Source organism: Agelaius phoeniceus, chromosome 4 (genome assembly GCF_051311805.1).
Source record: "Agelaius phoeniceus isolate bAgePho1 chromosome 4, bAgePho1.hap1, whole genome shotgun sequence".
Lineage (NCBI taxonomy): Eukaryota > Metazoa > Chordata > Aves > Passeriformes > Icteridae > Agelaius > Agelaius phoeniceus.
In genome coordinates, this window is record NC_135268.1 from 50,502,347 (window position 1) to 50,523,580 (window position 21,234).

Genomic DNA, 21,234 nt, shown 5'->3' on the forward strand with positions numbered 1-21,234 from the left:
GAGTCACGCTCACAGTGCCGAAGTGAAAGTGCTGCTGCTGCTGCTGCTGCTTCCGCCCGAGGCATCTGCGGCGGGGACCTCCTTCCCAACAGCCCACTCGGGAGCAGTGCTTGGAGTCGCACTGACTCACGGCTGTCGAGCTGCGGCATCCTGATTGAGATTAAAAATAAGAAGTCGTCGGGCGAGAGTTTGAAGGCTGCCTGTCAAACAGAGCATGGCACAAACACTCTCCTCGCCTGAATGGGGGCTATGGAACGCCGTTTCAATTCCCTCGCCGGATGAACGCCTCCCGGCCCCCGCCGCGCCCCTCGCTCCACATACACCTCGCCCAGCAGCGTACGAGAGAGAGGGCGGGAGTCGGAGAGTCCGCTCTGCACAACCCCACGCCTGAGCAGCTCTGTCGGCTCGCCGCCGGGCCCGCTGCCCCCCATCTCTGCCCCCCCGGCAAGGCCACCGGGCTGCACACGCCTGGCGCGGCCCCGCTCACCCCGCCTGGCCCCCGGCACTCCCCGTCCCGTCACGGGTCCCGCCCGCCGCGGCTGCCGGAGACACCGGGCGACCTTGCCTGGGGCTTCCCCCGCCCGCCCCCAGCGCCGGGCAGCGGCCCAGGGCTCGGCGCGTTCCATTCCCCCCGCATCACGGGGTGGGGGCCACATCGGAAGCCCTTTGCTCGCTCCAGAGGCGGGACACACACCGCCGTAGTGCTGCTGCCCGGTTAGCCGCGGTGACCTGACAAGCCCGAGCCCGGGGGAGAAGGAGATAGCGGCGGGACGGCTGGGGACAGGGAGGCGCGGGGGGAGGGCGGAGTTGGTAGGTTCCGGAGGGGGCCGGCGAGTGCGGAGCGCGGGCGCCGCGGCTGTCAGTGAGCAGCGGCGGCGCCAGCGGGGACGGGCGCAGCCGGAGAGAGGCGCTGCCTCGGGTTGCCGGAGCCGCCGCCTCGGGCTGCTGGAGGAGCCGCCGCCGTCGGGACCCGCCGCCCTCACCCCGGGCCTCGCAGCGGCGCAGGGCGCGCTCCGGCGGGCGGCAGGTGCAGGGCGCGCCGCTGGAGGGAGGCGGCCGCGCCACCACCCCGGCGATGCCGACGGTGCAGAAAACGGTGTCCGAGATCCGCTCCCGCGCAGAGGGTAAGAGCCGCCCGCCTCTCCGCGCCGGCAGGGAGCGACGGGGGAGCCCGGCCGGCGTTCCGGCGCGGAGCCGCGGCGGGGTCTGCGCCGCCTGGCCGGGAGGGGGCGGTGGGAGCCGGTGTCGCGCCGCCGCCGCGCTCCTCACCCCCGTCTCCGGTCGTGCCGTGCGCCCCCGGTGGGGCTGCGGCGGCAGAGACCCCAGCCTGGGGCGTGAGCGGTGCCGGTGTTCTCGGGGAGGCCTCGTATTTATGGTTGTCAATATCCGGTGAGCCCCTCGCAGCATTTTGCCCCTCAGCGATGGCAGCGGTGGTTTCGTTTTCCCCGGGGTGTGCGGCTGCCCGGCCCGCCGGCCCCGAGCGGCAGCGGGGGCTCAGGGCCTGGGGTCCTCGGCCCGGGAATAAGCCGGAATCCCTCTTTTGTGTGTGACATGTACGTGTGCGCTGACCATCAGAAATAAGCGTTTCTGATACTCGGCTTGTGCCAGGAAGCTTCGGACAGCGCTGAAGTCTCGTGCCTAAGTGGATTTGTTTAACCTCAGGTAACGTGTCAGCAGCTGCTTTGTGAAAAGAATCGTTCCTGTGGAATTACATTACTATAAGGTCTATTTTATGCAAAAGTAACATTTGAATACCAAAGCAGCGGTATGTTGGGGCTGGCTGTGATTTTTGGTTGCTGTAGGTAACAATAACAATGTCCCGGTAATGGCATAAGAAGTATTGAGGCAGTTATGCTGGATTTATCCCCTTGTCTGAAAGTTTCCTTGCTTAAACCATATATCTAGTTGATTTTTTTTGTTTGTTTGTTTTGTTGTGCTTTGTTTGGTATAGGTAGGCAGAAACTTCCTCCCTGTATCTTTCTTCCTTCTTCCAAACAAAGAATATTTTATTTAACTTTTGTGCAAGGAAAAGCACAAAGAATCATAGATTAGAAGTGGGCTGTTGGATTGATGTTCTTTCCCAGTTTTACCATGTTTATGCCTTCCTCCACCAAAAGTAGGTTTGTAGGAGGTCTAGCTCTGCCTCTGCCTAGGAAATGTTAGTGGCAAAGAAATAGAAGGATGCATCTTTCTAAGAAGAAAGGGAGAAAGTGCATCCTTTCAGGAACACTTCTGAAATGTGTTTACAACCAGAGCAGCAGTCCTGTATACTCACAGTGATTAGTAGATGCACATAATGAGACTAGTTAAACGTCCAATTTTTCAGTGCTTAATTTCAATTCCTTTTCACTTACCCTTGTTCCAGACAATTGGTTTTCACTGCAAGCTGAGCATTGCATAAATAAATTGGGAAAATTGATGCTCTCTTTAAAATTACCTAATTCCAGAACTCTTAATGGTTATTAATGGAATAAATGTGGTGTTCCCTAAAGGTAACTGGCTATCTAAGATTTACAATTACAATAAAAGGAAAAAAAGAAAAAGTCTGGTTTATTTTTCAAGGTTGAATGACTGTGAAGCAGTTAAATACTGGGTTTAAGAAGCTTACCAAAACTACTTTCTTTAGGACTGACAGTAGGTATAAAGCATCTTTTAAGAAACTTAACTTTTGCAAAATGCCATGATAGTTTTTTCATTATACCAGTTGAGTTGATTCTCTATGACTCATACTGTACTTTACTATATATATAGTACTACTCAAAAAATTTTCTTAGGCTTATATTAATGTGACACTTACTAATTAATTTGATCTATAGTTAGTCTTTGTTTAGATATAATTCACAGTGAAACCAGCATCAGTTAGTCTCTTTTTTTCTTTTTGAGATGAGTGATTCCAAGTCCAGTTATGCCATACATTTAGACTACATAGTTGCCATTTCTAAACACTCTTTATAAATGCTACTATTTTCTAAAACAGAGAACTTTTTTCTTTTTTTTTTTTCTAAAACAGAGAACTTTTTTCTTTTTTTTTTCTAAAACAGAGTGTTTTCTAAAACACTCTGCTGTGTATTTGACAGGGACATAAAGGAACTGTCAAACCCTAGTTCTGGCTACAGCCCAAGTCTCTTAGATAAGCACTATGCCAAGTGATGATAAAGCTTCTTTCAGAGAACTCTGCCAAAGTCTTACCCCAGTGCAGAGTTGTTGCTGGCAGGGTCCCTCTCTGTTCTTGGAACACTGGTAATACTGTAATCACAAACAACAGCTTCCATGACTTCTCTCATGGTGTGGACCATTCCTTAACCTAAGACTTGTGGGGGTCTGACAGACAGGATTACTTGCCTTACTCTAGAATTTTTGTACTGTATCTTTGGGCCTAAAATCTCCCTTTTCTCTCCTGTCACTGCAGCAACTAATTCCTGCTTCAGAGACCTTTTCCATGGATCATGAATTACATTACTGGGCTGGACTGCCTTGAACACCATCTCAGAAAGAACTAAGCTCTCTCTCACATGAAGAGAAAGTGATAATGTTATTAGAAAAAATCAAATGTTGTGCTCAGATGAAACAAACTGAATCAGAACTGTCAGAAGGATGTGCATATGTAGCATTCCCAAGAAGTGGTCAACAGTCACACAGAAGAATTGACACTACACTCTGTAAATTATTGAAAAATAAAAATTGTAGGTGTTTTAGGGTCTGTAAGCCAACATGTTACCTGCATAGAGAAAAGAATTTGAGCAAAAAGGAACTACTGATTTTGTGCCGTTCTTCCAAACCTCTGCAAATTCTTCATGGCTGATGAAGGATAACCAAGCATGTTTTAATAGGTTTAGTAGGTTTAACCATGTTTTAATAGGTTTTTGTGTCTGTTATCCTGTTGCAAGAAATAGGTGCTGCTTACCATTCTGAAGTGGTATGTGTATCAATTAAGTCTCTCTCAAGGCACAGAAGATCTGGCCCTCTTAAACAAATATAGGAAATTGGTGTCATTCTGCAATTGCAAAACACAAGGGGAATTTTTTAGTAGTGTGGCCTACATAAAGCTTTATTAAATACAGTAACTAACTGTGGTTATTTCAGCTATATATAGCTTCACAGTTAATATATGCATCTATTAAATAATATGAAATTGGATCATTCAAGTAATTCTATTTCCTTTGAGAGGTTCTGGGAAAGTGGAATTGTTCTTCTCAAGTCTTATTAGGGTTCTCTGAAGATTGAAGCATTAATAATTTTCTTCTGTGTGTTGGTGGAGTTCAGTGAACTATATTAGGTCATAGAGAAAGGATAGAGAGTTGAGATGCCATGATCCTGCCTACCAAAACTAGTAGGTAATAACTAGTTCTTGTTGGTGTTCTTGTACAAAATCTAGGTAAAGCTGAACTGGGGTAAGATGAGATGTCTTTCACATGAAGAATGTATTTTGAAATTCTGTAGTGGTCATCAGATTGTCTTCAGCAGACTATCAGTTTTTGTAGTGCCTGATGTATCCTTAGGTATTTCTGCTTATGGTCTTTAGGACTATATAACATTTTACCAGATGTAGTGATCATTATAGTTACTTGTGTCTGAGGGTTATTTGTGCCAAGTGTGTTTTGATTCCAGTGTTTCACAACAGGGAAAAATCTTGGTTTAGTTCTAGACAGGTTTGGGCATCTCAGTGGTACCAGCAGGTTCAAGTAGGTAATTTAAATTTCCTTCTGTGCTCTGAATCCTCGGAAGAACAGACTGATGGGTCAGGTTCCCAGTGCCTATTCTGTCACTGAAACTCTGTCATGGCTTTGCAACAAATAATTCTGAAGACACTTCCTTTTTTCATAGTGATTCCATCTTTGAACTGTGCCGCATGCTTCAAAAATATGAGCTAGCAAACAGACTATTCTGGCATTGGCTGGGACTTAGTTTTCTTCCTAGCAGCAGATACAATGCTGTGTTTTGGATTTAGGCTGAGAATAATGTTGATAACACACTGATTTTTCAACTGTTTCTGAGCAGCACTTACACTAAATCAAGGACTTGTCAACATCTCATACTGCCCTGCTAGGGAGGAGGCTGGGAGTTCAGAAGGTTAAGGAGGGGACACAGCCAGAGCAGCTGCCTCCCAGCTGACCAAAGGGATATCTCAGACCTGTTGGTATTATGCTGAACAGCAAAACCAGGGAGAGTTGGCAGGGGCCTGGCAGCCTGCTGCTCAGGGACTGGATGGACATTGGTCAGTAGTTGGTGAGCAATTGTGCATTACTTGTTTTGTAAGTTCTTTTATCATTATTTCCCCTTCTTTTTGTGTCCTATTGAGCCGTTTTTATCTCAGCTCAGGAGTTTTACCTTTTTTTCTGATTCTCTGCCTCAGCACTTGGGGTAGGCAAGTGAGTGACTATGTGGTGTTTAGCTGCCTGCCAGGTTAAACCACAGCACTTAGGTGTATAAGAGGTTCTTGGCTACAGCATCAGCTTTCAAAGGTTTTGAAAGCTCTACTTAGAGAATAAAAAAGAATTTTTTTTTATGATGAAGAGGGGTGTATTAAAATCCTTTTGGCAATTTGGTTGAGGGTTTTCTTTCCTTCCCTTTATTTCCATACTGTAGTATATGTGTATGTAACATTACAAATTTGTAGTGAAAATGAAACTGTCTCAAGGAATGAAAGCTGAATGTCTTAAACTACCTTACCTAAAGGAAAAATTAGGGGTATGGAATTTACTGTTGTTGTTTTACTAATATAGAAACTTTTTAATCAAGACTGGTTTAGGAGGAGTCCCTGCAAATACTGTTTAAAGAGAGATGCTTCTTCCAAATTTATTATTGGAATCAAAATTTGGTCTTCAATGGGTGCTGTTGTTGAAAGGAGCTGTAATTGGTTTGAGGGCTGTTTGTTTGTTTCATGGTTACTTATTTGCAATTTGTTGTTATTGAAGATGTTATGGGCTTTTTCTGGGTTAGGCTGCCAAATAAGCTTGTGTGGTTCCTGGAGTATTTTGTTGGCACCTCTTAAGTCTGTTAGGCTGGGTCCTTCCTCTGAAGAGACTTCTTGAGATAAATACTGATGTTTGAATGTGTGTGCCTTTCATTGGGCAAGGAAGGAAATAGAGAAATTGCAGAGGGTGAATGTAGTAGTAGGGGGTTCCTGTATCATAATGGAGTCTGTGATTTATGAGTAGGAAATGGGATGAAATAAAAAGTTTCTGCTGAGCCTTTTCTCAATATGTGGAGACTTGACCTTGCAAAGTAGTGTCTGAAATGTATTTTGAATAGGTAAGAGGCAGTGTACTGGGCCAGTGGACTGGATAATGGCTTGGGTTTTGCCTAACATGTCTGCATGCATTTATAGAACAGGCTAGAAATAAACATTAAGTTTTCATGTACAGCCCTAATAATCCTTGACATGCTATACATTCTGGTGTATTCAGTTGCATTATAGGGGTTTTCAGTGTCTTTTTCTCATTCTCATATAGAATGAACAGTGTATATTTAACAAGCAACTATATACAGACATTATTGGTAGCATGTTAAAACTTTATGGTGATTGATTTATGCTATACCTGCTGGTACTTTACAAGCTCCAGCCTGAAGATTGCTTGGGCCTGTTGTCAGCAGTGTAGTGGCTGACTGGTTGACAAAACATTGGTGAAAACCCTTGGGAGGGAAGAATACATTGGTGTCCCCTTTTACAGATGAAAGTTGGGATGCAGGCTGGCACAAGATTCCTTATAGTCCATAGAACAATATACAGAAAGCTCAACTTTCACTGGCTAGTGGAGGCAGGTGCTGGGAATGTCAGTGAGTCTAATAAAACTATTTCAAGTTAAGCACACACAAAATGAAGAATATACTGATGCCACTTCTCTGGCTAGTGTCACAAAGAAAATCTGGACCAAGTGAAGGAATCTCATTAAGCAACAAGACCAACCAGTTAAGATTAACCAGCTTAATGGCCTTGGTTTCCAATGATCACATCCTTCCAGCTCAAGATTGGTCCATCACAATGAGCACAAAATCAAGCCAAGGTGGCAGAAGGACTGGATGAAGCAAAGCATTTTACACTGTCCCCCACAATATCCCTGTTTCTAGAGACACATGATTTGATGAATGGACCACCCAGTGGATAAAGAAATGGCTGAATGGTTGCATTCCAAGAATAGCAGTCAACAGCTCAGTGGAAAGCAGTGACAACTTGCATTCCTTAGGGGTCAGTATGGGACTGATCTTTTTTCACGTTTTGTCAGGGATTTGGACAGTGAGATTGAGTGACCCCTCAGCAAGTCTGCTAACAATGCCAAGCTGTGTGATGTGCTGGAGGAAGGGATGTCATCCAGAGGCACCTTGACAGTCTTTAGAGGTGGCCTGTGTGAACCTCATGAAGTTCAATGAGGCCAAGTGCGAGGTCCTGCACCTGGGTCGGGGCAATCCCAAGCACAAATACAGGCTGTGTATGGACTGACAGCAGCCCTGAGGAGAAGGACTTGATGGTATTGGTGGACAAGAGGCTTCACAGGATTTGACAATGTGCATTTGGAACCCTGACAGCCAACCACATCCTGGGCTGCATCAAAAGAGGCGTGACCAGCAGGTGCAGGTGTCAGCATCTCGATGGGCAGATGGGTGCTTCTGCCCATCTTCTCTGCTCTTGTGAGACCCCACCTGGAGTACTGAATCCAGTTCTGGGGCCCCCAGCATAAGAAAGACATGGATCTATTGAACCAAGTCCAGAGGAGGGCCACTAAGTTAATCACAGGGCTGGAACACGTGTACGAAGACAGGCTGAGAGAGTTCAGACTGAAGAAGAGAAGACTCAGAGGAGACTTTCTAGCAGCCTTCCAGTGTCTAAAGGAGGCCTGCAAGAAGGTTATAGAGGAACTTTTAACAAGGACATTTATTGATAGGGCAAGGAGGAATGACCTTAAGGAGGGTAGGTTTAGATTAGGTATTAGGAAGAAGATCTTTACTATAAGCATGGTAAGGCATTGAACAAGTTGCCTGGAGAGGTTGCAGACTCCCTATCCCTGGAAGTGTTCAAGACCAGGCTGGATGGTGTTCTGAGGGAAGGTTCTGATTGACTGGAAGGTTCCCTGCCCATGACAGGAGGGTTGGAACTACATGATCTCTAAGGTTCCTTCCAAACCAGACCATTCTGTCAATTAGCAAGGAGTCCCTGACAAAGCTCACATAAAAAGGTGAACCTACAAGAGGTCAAAGCAGCAACAGGTGGCTGTAGAGGAGTACAGAGAGATCGATTTATGTGGCAAAGTCACAGCCTACCTGGGGTTTAACCTGGTGAGTGCCTTATAGATGCCATTCTTGTTCTCCTTCAGATGTAACAGCAGGAAGATGATGACTGAGAAGAGTGGTGCCTCTAGTCTACATGCCACAGGGAACCTGGAAACAAAAGACAGAATAGGATGCAGTAAACAGTGTCTTCTCCCCTTTGGTCTCTACTGATAAGATCAGCTTTCAGGAACCCCAGGTTCCTGATGCCAGTTAGAAAGTCCAAAACAAAAAAGACTTACCTTGGTGGAGAATGATCAGTTTAGGGAACAGTTAAACAAACTTGCAATACAAGAGTCCATGAATCTAATAAGATTCAATAACAAATGCAGAGGGAGCTGGCAGGTCTCACAGTTATGCCACTCTCAGTGATCTTTGCAAGGTAAGGATGGTCTGTGGGAAGTGTAGGTTTTTAATGAGCGTCTTGAATCTATAAAAACAACTTTTTTGTTTTTTCAGGGGTCATTACGTGTGAGAAATGCAAATACATTGAGTTCACATCCACAATAAATGTCCCTTTTGTCTCATGAAGTGCTTTGAATCTTGTGTAAGTAAATCTATTTATATGGAAAATCATGCTGTGTTTTTACAGGCTATGAGAAGACAGAGGATGTTTCAGAGAAAACTTCCCTAGCTGATCAAGAGGAAGTGAGAACTATATTCATCAATCAGCCCCAGCTAACCAAATTCTGCAATAATCATGTCAGGTATTAACCAAAACACCAGAGCATTGCATGCTGAATAGCAAAATTGAAAAGGTTTCATTAATTCTACTTCTGTCATTTCTCCTGGCCACCAATGACAGTCTTAGACACTGGAGGGAGGAATGAAGTGAGATGAGGAGACAAGTAAGCTGTTTCAGTTACAAACCTGACCTCCTGGAATTTTTAAGAATTGAATGGGGAAGATACAGCTGGTTTACAGCTGTACCATCAATGTGGTATCCATCCTAGAGGATGGATTTGTTCTTCAGGTTTCAGTTGAGTTCATCTTTGAACCTATTCCTGGCAGCTGAATGCTGATGGAGTTGTACTGTACTTGAGCACAGCATTGTTTGTGCTTTGGAAGCGCTTGGCTTTTTCAGTCAGCCAGTTACAAAGATGCTGTGGTTGCCTGTGAGACTAGTTTTCAGTTTCAGGCTTTAGGGACTTTGTTGACAGTTTTTTGTTTGCTTTTGATGAATTTTAAGTCATACAGTAAATACTCGTAAGTAATGTGTGTTTAGATCTGATAACATCCTTACTTCTGTTGTTAAAATTCAAAGCAAATGAACAGCAAAGATACCTCTGTCCCAGGTAGGTGTGTTTTCTGAAGGTAGCTTTGAAAATGTGCAGAAATTTTGTAGATATTGAGAATAATGGCGGGGGGAGGGGGATTTTCCATGACCTTGAGAAACTTTAGATGCTATTTCTTGGTGTATAAAACTTCTCCTTTTGTCTTTTGCTTGGTTACAGAGTAGAGGGCTTTTGCAGGATACATTCATTCCCCCCTTATGTTGACAGTTTTATGCAAGGTCAAAGTAAATATGACTGACTTCAAAATAAGTTAAAATATTGTTACAGGCCTTTTGTTTAAAAGTTTTTAGCACGATTGTTTTTATATATATTGTTTTAGAACTGTAGAGGGTGGTGGTCTGTTCTTAAACAGATGTAAAAGGCTGACAGAGAGATGGGAGCTCAAACATTTTATGAGGATGGCTTAGCAGAGATTGTTTTGCTAGGATAACTTTTATTCTCTTCTTCCAGGCTAGCAAAAGCACACTTAATATCCAGTATTTATCAGTTTAGAATCAAAAAGCAAACCATTTTGTTTGAAAACTTCTATAACTAAAAGGGAAAGAATACATTTGAAGAGGTTTTTACTCTGTAATAATAGCATGTGTTTTTGTCTCTTCCTCTCAGCACTGCAAAGTACAACATAATCACATTCCTGCCAAGGTTCCTTTATTCCCAGTTCAGAAGAGCTGCTAATGCATTTTTTCTTTTTATTGCATTGCTTCAGGTAAGATCAACAATAGGATTCTAATGTTTTAAACTTGTTAAGAGATCATTTATATTATAGACAGAGATACTGAGATACGTGAGATTGCTGTACTGTTCTTTTCAATCTAGCTGGCCTATCAAAACAGCTGTATCATGTAGACATATCTTTAATAAAATGCTTGGGTTTGTGGCTTTCTTGCTCCCTGAAGATAATAAAATGCACACAAATATTTTTCTGTAAAACAGGTTAAGTATAGCTGAAATTCTGTTGGGTCAAAAAGACTTGTGAGAAGAAAATTCCATTTAAAAATATCTGGCATATACAGAAAACTGTTACCTGTAGTTGGCATTTCTTCTAAAGGGTAATGTCTAAAAACATACTGAGCTATATGAACAAAAATCTAAATTGGAAAGTTTACTTATATTTTATAAATGCCTATTTTAATTCAATTTGAAACAGAAAAGGAAGGTGAATATTCTGCAAACACTAAAACCTTTGGAAATAGTACCATTGAACACTGTACTGCTTAAAGTGCAGATGTTCTTATATTGTATCAGCTGCTTCTGAAGACTATGAAGCTCTCTTGGAAATAATAAACACTGAGTCTAAAAAGTGAATTCACATGTCTTTATTTGCACAGAAAGTACTGTTTCTTGTATTAAAAATGTTTTCAACCAGCAATGCAAAAAATTTTTTCTCCTTTTTTTAATAGCAAATACCTGATGTATCACCAACAGGACGCTACACAACATTGGTTCCTCTCTTATTTATTTTAGCTGTAGCTGCAGTGAAGGAGATAATAGAGGATATTGTAAGTATTTAATAGCAATATTTTGTAAATAGCAATCATGTTTTTCATTTATAATATTACAAAAATGTTTCCTGGTTGTCAAATCCACATCCAAGCATTTGATGCACCCCTCTATTTCTAATGTCCCTTGCATAAAATCTTTCGTTTCACTGTTGTGACTATTCATGGTTTTTTTAAACAAATGGGGAATAGACCTTTTTAGTTTTTTTCCTGTTGCTCCAGTCCAGTGCAATTAACTGTTTGCATTTCCTAAATGTTATAATTTTCTGGGTGCTAAGTGTGATCTGCTGACTCCTGATGGCCAGGAACAGACATAGAATTGGTCCTTGTTAGGCACCTATGCTAGGCTTTCCTAGGCTCTTTCTAGTCACTGTCTGTGGTAGTGGTTGTTTTGCTTTCTTCTTGCATTGAAAGAAAACTTTAAAAGAGGTGAGACATTGTCAACACAGAAGCATCCATTCAGATTGATTTTATTTTGAGGGAAAGAAAGGAATTTCAGTCTCTGTTTCACTTCATACAAAAGATGTTGGGGTTTTCTGTGTACCTTCTTGCCCTCTCTTCACTAAAACTATATGATAGAAACCCATCTCTCTAACTTGCTTAAAATAGTCTTTTAATTGATGTCTTTTGTATGTAAGGAATTAAAGTAATCTTAACATTTACCAAATAACTCTATATACTAAGAATTTCTTTATCTGCTTTTGTTTTATTTTAGTTCTGCAGGTATGTTAGGAGGACAAGACATTAGATATGTCATGATATGTCAAGAAGTGTCTTGTCCCCTAGAGGAGTAGTGTTCCTGTTTGTGGGCTCTTCTCTTTGAGTTTTGGAAAGGGTTGCAGGTAGTGTAGTCTTTCCTTGCACACAAATAGTAAGCTGCCTGGGAGCTCCAGATTTATTGTATTTGAGCAGAATTACAATGTATATGCAGAAACATGACCAAGGGGAAGAGTGTTGAGCTGCAAAGGAGGTTTGGGATGGAGAGTGCTTGGTCCTATGTTGCCTTTATTGATTGGTTTTCTCCTCAGTTACCTCTGTGAATGGATGGTAGGCAAGATATTGGCTCCTTAGGTTGTATGAAGCTCCTGGATCACAGAGTTAAGGGGTCCTGCAAGACACAATGAGGTTTACATTAAATATTTTTCTTCTATTTGGCATTTCTAGTTTTTTCTGCCTTACAGTCAGGTTCTCCTTAAATGCCTTTGTTGCTTTCTCTTTACATAAACAAAACCCCTTTAAAAAAAGCCATAAAATCAATTCATGTTCTTCTAGATATTTTTAACCATTCTGCTGTTAATGCTTACAGACTTACACCATCTGTCAGTGTCTAGGCAAATATAAAACTGAAGCTGCTGCTACTGTACAAAGTGTCCTTTTTAAAATTATCTCATCCAGTTGCTTTTCTTTTGTTATTTATTTCTACCATTTGCTCTTTGTAACTTGAAGTGTACAGTTTGGTGTGGCAGGGGAGAAAGACAGGGATCAGGTATAGTGGGTTTTGCTTATACCAGCTAAATAAAGTTCTCATTACCAAATGCTGAGATACCTAAAACCAACACAGCTGTACCATTTTCTTGCTGAGAAAGCTGACCACTTTCTGCATAGTAAAATATTCAAACTGTTTTCCCTAAACCATTAATTTTCATTATGTCTCAGTTTTTTTACACAGTGAAATATCTAGGATCTCCATGAATGGTGATCTTCATCTAATATTAAAGCTTTTGGATGGGAACCTTGTATGCTGATAATAACAAATACACTTGTCAAAATAATACTTTTAGCCCAAGAACCAAATGTTTCTCTTTCCGGAATGAAATACCAAGAAGAAAAAGATGTTAGCAGAAGATACTATTCATACACAGCATATGTTTTCCATATATGTTTCAAAGGTGCTAGCAGGATTTGTGACATGCAGTGTTGGATTGTCAGCTGGTTCCAATAATTTTCACCTGTCACACCTCAGAAAGCCCTGGATATTCACCTTTTCAAAATGGAGGAGATTCACCCTGTGGGCAAATAGACATCTGCTATGGTCAAGTTAGGCTTTCCCTTTGATCAAAGGTTATTTATCTGTACATTCAGCCATCTTTTTGAAAGGAGAATCTGCTGGTTATCTGTGAAAATCTAGGAAAAATAATATTTCAATTTTGCAAAGTTACAAGGTGACCTTTTAAGAGCTGCTAGCTCAGAGTCAAATCAACATTTTATTGGCAATAAATCACTCAAGTATCCTGACCTGTTTTTCTTCCATTTTACAAGATTGCTTCTGATTTTGTTTGTATCACAAAGGCATGAATTCTGAACATCTGTTTAAAAAGTGTACCTAAACCAGTTAATTCTACTTAAATTAATTTTATAAAATGTGTTCCTACTCAGGAAAAACTTAAGTTCATGAATCCTAAATAGTGTCTTTAAACTAGTACTCTGCTAAGCTTTTTGTGTCTGAGTTTGGTCATACCTTGAAAATGCTGGCTGTTAGTAGCTGTATCAAAAGATTACTGTCAAAAGATGTCTCACAGCTATATTAAAACTGAGGGGCATCATTGCCTCTTTGGGGGGTGTGCCGTTGATTTTTTGTTTGTTTGTCTGTTACTGTTGTTGAAGTCTGCAGGCAGCTTTGTGGAAGTGGAGTCATTATGTTTACACAGTCATTGCCTGACTTCAGATGTCTGTATGAGACCCTCAGATGAAGAATTGTTCCATGATCTTTGCTGTGGTAGAGTCATCTCCCAGTTCCAGGAGAGGGCAAAGTTACAGCTTTGAAATGCACCAGTTCCTTATGTAAGGAACTTGTCCAGATAGAGATTGCCCACATGAAAGGATATTTTAGTACAGTACAATTAGCCTGGAACTGGATGTGACTTTCCTGCATAACTATGCAAGTAAATAATAGTCCTGCTTAAATACTAATGTGGTTTAGTGAATAGATGAGTAGGAGGGGCTAATAGATGGGTTTTTTATTAGAAGTATGAAAGCTTTATCTTATCAACAAAAGTCTTTAACCACTGCATTTTTTAATTTAGAAAAGACATAAAGCTGATAATGCGGTGAACAAGAAACAAACTCAAGGTAAGAAATTTTTTTAACCTTTTTTAGGGGGGTTGTTGAATTTTTGCACATGGTAGTAATACAACCCAAACTGCTGACATAACTGAGTGGGAAATCACATGTGCAGAGTACTTCAAAATTTCTAAGGTAAACAGTTGAACTAATAATTTGCAGTGATGATATCCCTACAAAATAGAATATGTTCTAGATTAAGGTTGTGAGGTTCCTAAGAAACTTGAGCATTTATTCATTTAGCACAGGTGATGCTGTCACTGTTAGAAGATTGTAATCACCTTATATTTAATGGACCTACATTATATTTGTACTCAGAAATGCAGACTTTTAATTATAATTTTTTTTCAGCCAGCAATAGAAAGGAAGCGTCAAAAAAATAGAATTGTCTTTCTATGCTGCTTCAAAACTGTGGATAAACACTAATGGAGTTATTTTGGGTTTGATTTGTTGGGGTTTTTTAATTAAATCAATGTACCAGTTTGATTAGAAATTATGAGATACTTAGCCAGTGTACCCTAACCAAAATATTGGCATGTCATTTTTTTAATAGATTTTGATAAAGAAAAGTGGTATAAAACTGGGATTATTTTATCTCAGAAAGTGAGGGAGATACTAGTACATCCTAAACATGCTTGTCAGGTAGTATGTCAAAATTTAGGTTCCTGCTTTGCTGCTCTTCAACTTTTCATGTTACTTGTTCTGAGGTAGACCTCTCTTGATGGAATCAGTCCCATTTTTATAAACAGGAGGAGGAATGAGTGTCATGTGAATTTGATTCCAGAAAATACTAAAAATACCATAAAGAGAAAAATCTTACATGGAATCCTTTTAAATATATAATAAAAATAACCATTATTTTTTAGGGAGAAATGTAGTCATCACTTAAAAATCTGTGTAGCACTGCTTAATATTGGAAACATAAATTTTAAAGCTTACCTAAATTGTATGTAAATCTTTACTGTAAAATTTAGGGGGCTTGGGGGGCAAGATAGCTTAGGAAACTACTGAGCATGTAGAAACTACTGAGCTCAATAGCAGGTATGGAGAGATTAGGGTGGGGAAACAAAACTATTGACTGAAATCACAGAAACAGAAATCTCCAGAGGCCTGAAGAAACAGATAACCTATTAGCAATACATAAAAACCAATGGAAGACTTAATATCGACATCCAAAATTCTTTCATCAACCACTCATAGCTTTTGAGATTACAAACAGTTTTGATTGCAGTGAAATCTTATAATGCCTTTTCAATTTTTCTTTTTGTCCACAGTTTAAAAAGTTTTAATAAAAGGCTTGTTTTACTCTATTTTCTGACTCTTCTTCTTGGTTACCTCTCATCAGGGTCTTTGGTAACTGTTCCTAGGATTCCTGAGTGTTCCATGTGTGCAGAAGAGTATCTGGGAAGTTAAATGTGTGATGAGGATAAATAAAATATTGCTCGCACTGAGAAACACATTTCTTAAGCTCATACAGGATTCACATATATGCAGCATTGATCCTAGCATCCTGACAAACCAATTTTTAAATATATTGTCAAGTACAATCTATTGTCAAAGCAATAATTAAAAAGTTAATCAGTGTGGTACTCTCTTACTTTGTTTTTGTGTATTCAGCAGTTCTGCGACCCTGAAAAGCAGAGATGTGCACAGTACATTGTATGTGCAGCTCCACCTTTGGTTGCCTTTTAAACACACAGAATTGTTAGTGAAATGACATGAGCATGTGTAGCTTCTGTATATGGGTCCCCATTCAACTTTCTGTTCCTTAATGATGATCTGTATCTCAGTCAGCCATAAGTAATTAACTTTCTAAAAGTTTACTATAAAAAAAACCTTTTGCAAAGGATTTGGATGTATTAAGCTGAATTGGGGATAATTTTTTGTTGCCTCAGGCTGCATACATGTGTGATACAGGAGGACACCAGACATTCTGACAGGATGAAATCTGCATTTCTGTAGTTTGGTGAAGCAGCCTTCTGTAGGGCAGATGGAAAATGCTTTTGAAAATTAGTTGTAAGGAACAGCTGAAAAGTGAGAGATACAAATGAGAAGGGCTGCAGAAGACTTTATGGTGCAAGTTCTCTAACCATTATATAAAAGGTGCATAACAACACCACTTCTTTTTTTGTTCTCATAAGAAAATTGATTTAACTGAATGTTAGTGTGTGTTAACTGTCCTTAAAAGCTTACCAGATCAAAGGTTAGGGTTAGAGTACTCTTGAGATTTCAGGTGGCTCAGCATGTTTTCATGAGTCTGACTCATCTGTTTTTAAGCTGATTTTAACCAGTTAAACCAGCAAGAAACAAATCCAGAAAGAAAAAATGATAGTGTCCTTTCATGGAGTGGATTAAACTGGCTCATCAAAGGGCCCAGCAAACCCAGGAGGCAGCATGCACAAAGCAGTGAGGGCACGCACCTTGGCATGGGGCGATGGCAGGACAGGACCTTCCCTCTGCAGCCAGAATCCCCTTCTCACAAAGCCCCTGGCCACAGCTGGTGACATACTTATATTTCAGACCTGCAGAACTCCAGTGGCAGTTATTAAACTGTAACTGTTTGTGAAATGTAGTTGTCTGGACTGCTGCAAGGTATATTTTTAATTCTTGTCTGTTCCTTCATCTGATTGGTGCCATGGCCCCATCAGTATTGCTGTAAGTGGTGTTGCTGACACAAGGAGATGGAAATAGGTAGTTGGCAGCACAATTATCAAATGTCTTGGGTTCCTTAGGTACAACCAGTCAGCATGCTGAATTTGTGGTTTTACCAGTTGAGGGAAATGGTTTGTCAAAATAGATTTTGTATAATGATCAGCTTGGTGAGGCAGTCATTAAAATGTCTTGCTTACTGTCAGAAAGGGAGTCTGCCCCATCTACCATTGCCCTGAGCATATCAATACTAATAAACTTGGGGGAAGGAAGGTGAAGACTTACTAAGCAGGTTAAGTAATGATTGCAGATATCACTGAGATACACAAAAAGAGGAGTCAGTCTGGACAGAACCTCCAAGAAGACTTAAATGTAAAGGCCATGTGTAGTCTCAGATTTTGATCCACTTTTTTGAAGTCAGCACACTCTTGTGTAAGAATTTGGTCCTGATTGGAACTGAAGCTTCCTGATGGTTTGAAAGCTGGAAAACAGTGAAAGGGAGCAATCTCTTAAAGTTATCTGAGTATTGATACGTAGCAACGTTTCTTTTTCTTTTTGCACATCCATCTTCAGTAACTGGAGCTAAAAAACCATTGCCTTTATTATTCTCTGAAAATACAATCTTGGCAGTTAACTGGCAACTAGACATGGTTTTTGTATCATAATAGTAACACGTAAAATTAGAATAGTGGAATGTGGTTACAGTATTAATTGTTACTACCAGGGAAAAACTATACTAAATACTACTCTAAATAGCATGGGGTATTTTCAGGATATTTGTGGAGGAGGTGACTGTAGTGATCCTTAAGTTCTCTTATATGCCAATAACAACAGAAGAGATAAAATACAGTGAACCTCCTGGCCCTTTTAATGAATATTGAATATATTCCTCTCACCCCCTCAGTAATTTCAAAACTTTTTAACTTCAGAACTTTTTATTCCAATTACTGATTTATTTTGGAAAACACATTATCATAAAATCTATATCAGATTTATTTGATTCTCAAGCCCAGTAAAATGTTCTCATTGACTTTGTAATAAGATTTGATGGCACAAAAACTATTATCAAGAATATGTGCTATATATTTGAAATGCTTGATCTGACTTCATAGAAACAAGGCATGCTCTAAAAATTATGTAAATCAGATGTGTCTGTATGGCTTTTCATAAGGAATATAGCACATACCTGTGTACTGCAGTTAGATTGTATGACTGGGAAATTCTTTCTTTTTTTCCTTTTCTTTTAGTACTACGAAATGGTGCGTGGGAGATTGTCCACTGGGAAAAGGTGTGTGTCTTTATTGGTCACTTTTAGAGCATAATGCATATTTAATATTTGTTTTATTTCTCCGTGTTATTTTTAATGATAAAAAATAACTGATATTATGGGAAATGTATAATCTCTTGCATTTTATATTTTTCTTTTTTGATATTTGTCTCTCAAAACGTACTTTGAAGTCAAGTCAGTTTTGATGGCATGAGTTCAAGCTGGTCAAGGTCAGTGGGAATAATCTGAATAATATGATGGCTGAGGCAAAATTACTCACTTCCTTAGTATAATGTGGTTTGCCAAGGCAGAAACTTCTGTATGGAAACTAGTTACTTCCTGTATTTGTTGAACCTCATCGGCTTAAATCATGAGAACTTTAAAGGCGGATGCGCAGTGGTACCACAAGGAAGGGACTCTTAAAGGTGTCTTTCAAGAACTAAATGTTATGCTATCATCTATTCACTTTGTTTTAATGGTTTCCATACCTGAAAACTTGAAGAAAATTTGATCCACCGTAAGTTGGAGGCAAGGTTCAGATGAAATTGGTTTATACCTTTGAATAAGCAAGGATATATAGTGTGATGCAACAAAACTGTGGTCTTGGGTGAGATTAATTTCTTCTTTAACTCAAAATCAATCTTTCAGTAAAGTATTTTATAAAACCAGCAAAATTAAAGACATGCATAGAGAAGGCTATTAAAGATTAGGCTTATTTAGCTAATTAGGCTTACTAAAGATTAGATTTCCAAAGAGTTGCAGTAACTTTTGGCAGAACTCCAGCTGTACAATCTAACTTCTCCTAAGTGTGTGAGTTTCTAACAGTCTTGCTAGCAAATTCAGCAGGTAAATATTTACTGTGCTTAAAACAAGGGTATAATACATTTTGTTTGAGACCATTAACCAATTCCCAGTTTTCTTTCAGGTAGATGTTGGAGATATAGTTATAATAAAAGGCAAAGAGTATATACCTGCTGACACTGTACTGCTCTCATCAAGGTAGAGATGCCCACTGATACTTATAGTGTAGAGGCTGGTTTCTCTACCCTGCATTTATTTATTTATTTGTGATTGCTCCAAGGAAATAAAGAATAAACAAAAGAGCTCCTCTTCTGAAGTGTAGTCTTATGTTCATTTGGTCATTTGTCATTTAAAGCAATGTTGTTTTTTTTTAACTGTGACAATTGCAGTTTTGAAATTACACAGGCATTCGATTTACTCCTAAGAAAAATGTAGTATGTTAATTTTGTTGCTGCATATAATACAAAAAAGGCTGGTTCTCTCTCTAAAAATTGGGCCTCAACTGCCATATTTAGCCATGTTGGCTTTTTGATATGTACCCAACAAATTTCATCCCATAAGTAAATTGAAATTGATGTATTGCAGGGAACAGAAATGGTTTCTAAATTATATAGTCTCCAGTTTGATAATTGAATCGTGGAAAAAAGTGAACATGATATGTGAATCATTAAATTAGTACTTATCTGAACACTCACTTTATTATCTAATATGTATATTATGAGTAATTTCATCAGTTGAAAGCAAGACTTAATTTTTAGCATGTCATGCTGTGACCCTTTTAACATGGATAATCAGAGATTGTTTATCATCATTTCCTTGGACAGTTTTATTTAAGAAATCCACATCTTAAGTGGGAGATGCGCGTTTTTCAACATCTATTTGATCAGGTCAACAGACAACATATTCTAAGAATCCTTTTTAATAGATTTTACCTAAATGTGAATGTATTGTAATTTTTTTTTTTCTGGCACAAGCAGAAGTGTTATGTGTATGAATATGATTTAGGTATGAACCCTCTATGACCCCACTGAAGTTAATTAATCTACTTATGCCTAAAATAAATAAAGTTAGGATCTTATGCATTTCTGTTGACAGACTGTGATATAGAGTAGTACATTGTTTCTCTGTCTTCCATTATATCTCAAAATTAAGTGCAGCTGTTTCTAAAACACTTCCAATAAATTATTATCAAGTGTAAAGTAGATCCCAGGAAATACTGTAAATTTCCCTCATAGTCTGTCTTCAGTACAAGTGTTATTCATAACTTAGCTTGTGTTGAGCGTCCTCTGTAAACCTTTTACTTCTGTACATTGAGAAGCATTTACAAATTCTCCACCAAGATCTTTCCTTCTCCAGCAAGAACTTTGCAGGCAATTCACCAAGCAGCAAGGACACTTTCTCAATTGGCCTGATAATAGCTTCTGTCATGCTAACCATAGTGTCTTGCAGGTGGAAGAGATTACATCCTCTCAGAGCAGCTTCTTCATAATCTTCCTGAGTAATCCCTTAAATTTGAGTCTATTCCTAGATGTCTTCACAGTTTTGCCCTTTCAGATTTGGAGGACATTGCATCACAGTTGTGGTTTACACACAGGAAAATACCAACTGCCTGAAAAGCCTACTTTGCAATCCTTGTATCCCTAAAGGAATCTTGTATCACAAATTGACAGTGAAAGTAATAGTTAGCTGCTACTGGACTTGGTCAAGACTGTTTCCACTTTGTTTAACCCCTCTTTAGTGCCCTTACTAGAACACACTGTGTGTATCCAACTATGTGTGTCCAACTATTACTCATATTGAATTTTCCTGTCAGCTTTTCTTCCAGCATCCAGTTTGCAGTGGGGACTCTTTGAATCACAATTGCTTTTCTAGGCCCAGTTCAGTCATTTCTTCCAGCTAAAACATCTTCCCTAGTTAAATTACTAGGATCCTGTTCCAGCCTTGTTTCCAGGAGAGAGCCCTGTACTACTGCATGACCTCTAATTCTGCCTGCATACTGGCACATGCTCTCCTCCATCTCTCATCTCCATGTGGCCATGTTTCTTCTGGAAGACTCTCATCAGTTTTGCTTTCAGGTCTTTATTAATGCCCAGCTACATTTTAGGTTCCAAAAGCAATATGAGTCTGTGGGCCTGGTTTTAATTCAAACTAATAATACTGGATTTTTTTTTTACCAGCAATAGCAGTTTCTGGATAAAAAGAGGATCTTAATTATTTTAGGAAACTATAATCTCTTACAGTGAAGGACATAAACCTCTGAGATTTAAATCTGTATGGTTCTTGCTAGTTCAGCGTACACTGAAATTTGCGAAACTGGAAAAAAATACAAAATAATTTTCAGCATGTCTACATAGAAAAGATACTTGTTACCTGGCTCTTCAGAAAAGCTGGTGAAAAATCG

At 39.9% G+C, this 21,234-nt stretch overlaps 1 protein-coding gene across 5 annotated transcripts in view; it reads left to right on the plus strand.

Moving 5' to 3' along the window:
• The first annotated feature begins 876 nt into the window (after positions 1 to 876).
• Positions 877 to 21,234, plus strand: part of ATP8A1 (ATPase phospholipid transporting 8A1) — a 102,455-nt gene continuing 82,097 nt past the window's right edge. For 2 of the 5 annotated variants that reach the window (XM_077177576.1, XM_077177577.1), the window contains exons 1-6: positions 878 to 1,124; positions 8,855 to 8,969; positions 10,164 to 10,263; positions 10,958 to 11,056; positions 14,080 to 14,125; positions 18,013 to 18,053. In XM_077177576.1, coding sequence (XP_077033691.1) covers positions 1,076 to 1,124; positions 8,855 to 8,969; positions 10,164 to 10,263; positions 10,958 to 11,056; positions 14,080 to 14,125; positions 18,013 to 18,053 — 450 coding nt within the window. In that variant the 5' untranslated portion in view covers positions 878 to 1,075. Of the gene's footprint in view, positions 1,125 to 8,854; positions 8,970 to 10,163; positions 10,264 to 10,957; positions 11,057 to 14,079; positions 14,126 to 18,012; positions 18,054 to 18,957; positions 19,032 to 21,234 lie in introns of all 5 variants that reach the window. The other 3 variants (XM_054632551.2, XM_054632549.2, XM_054632548.2) reach the window with 3 other exon arrangements.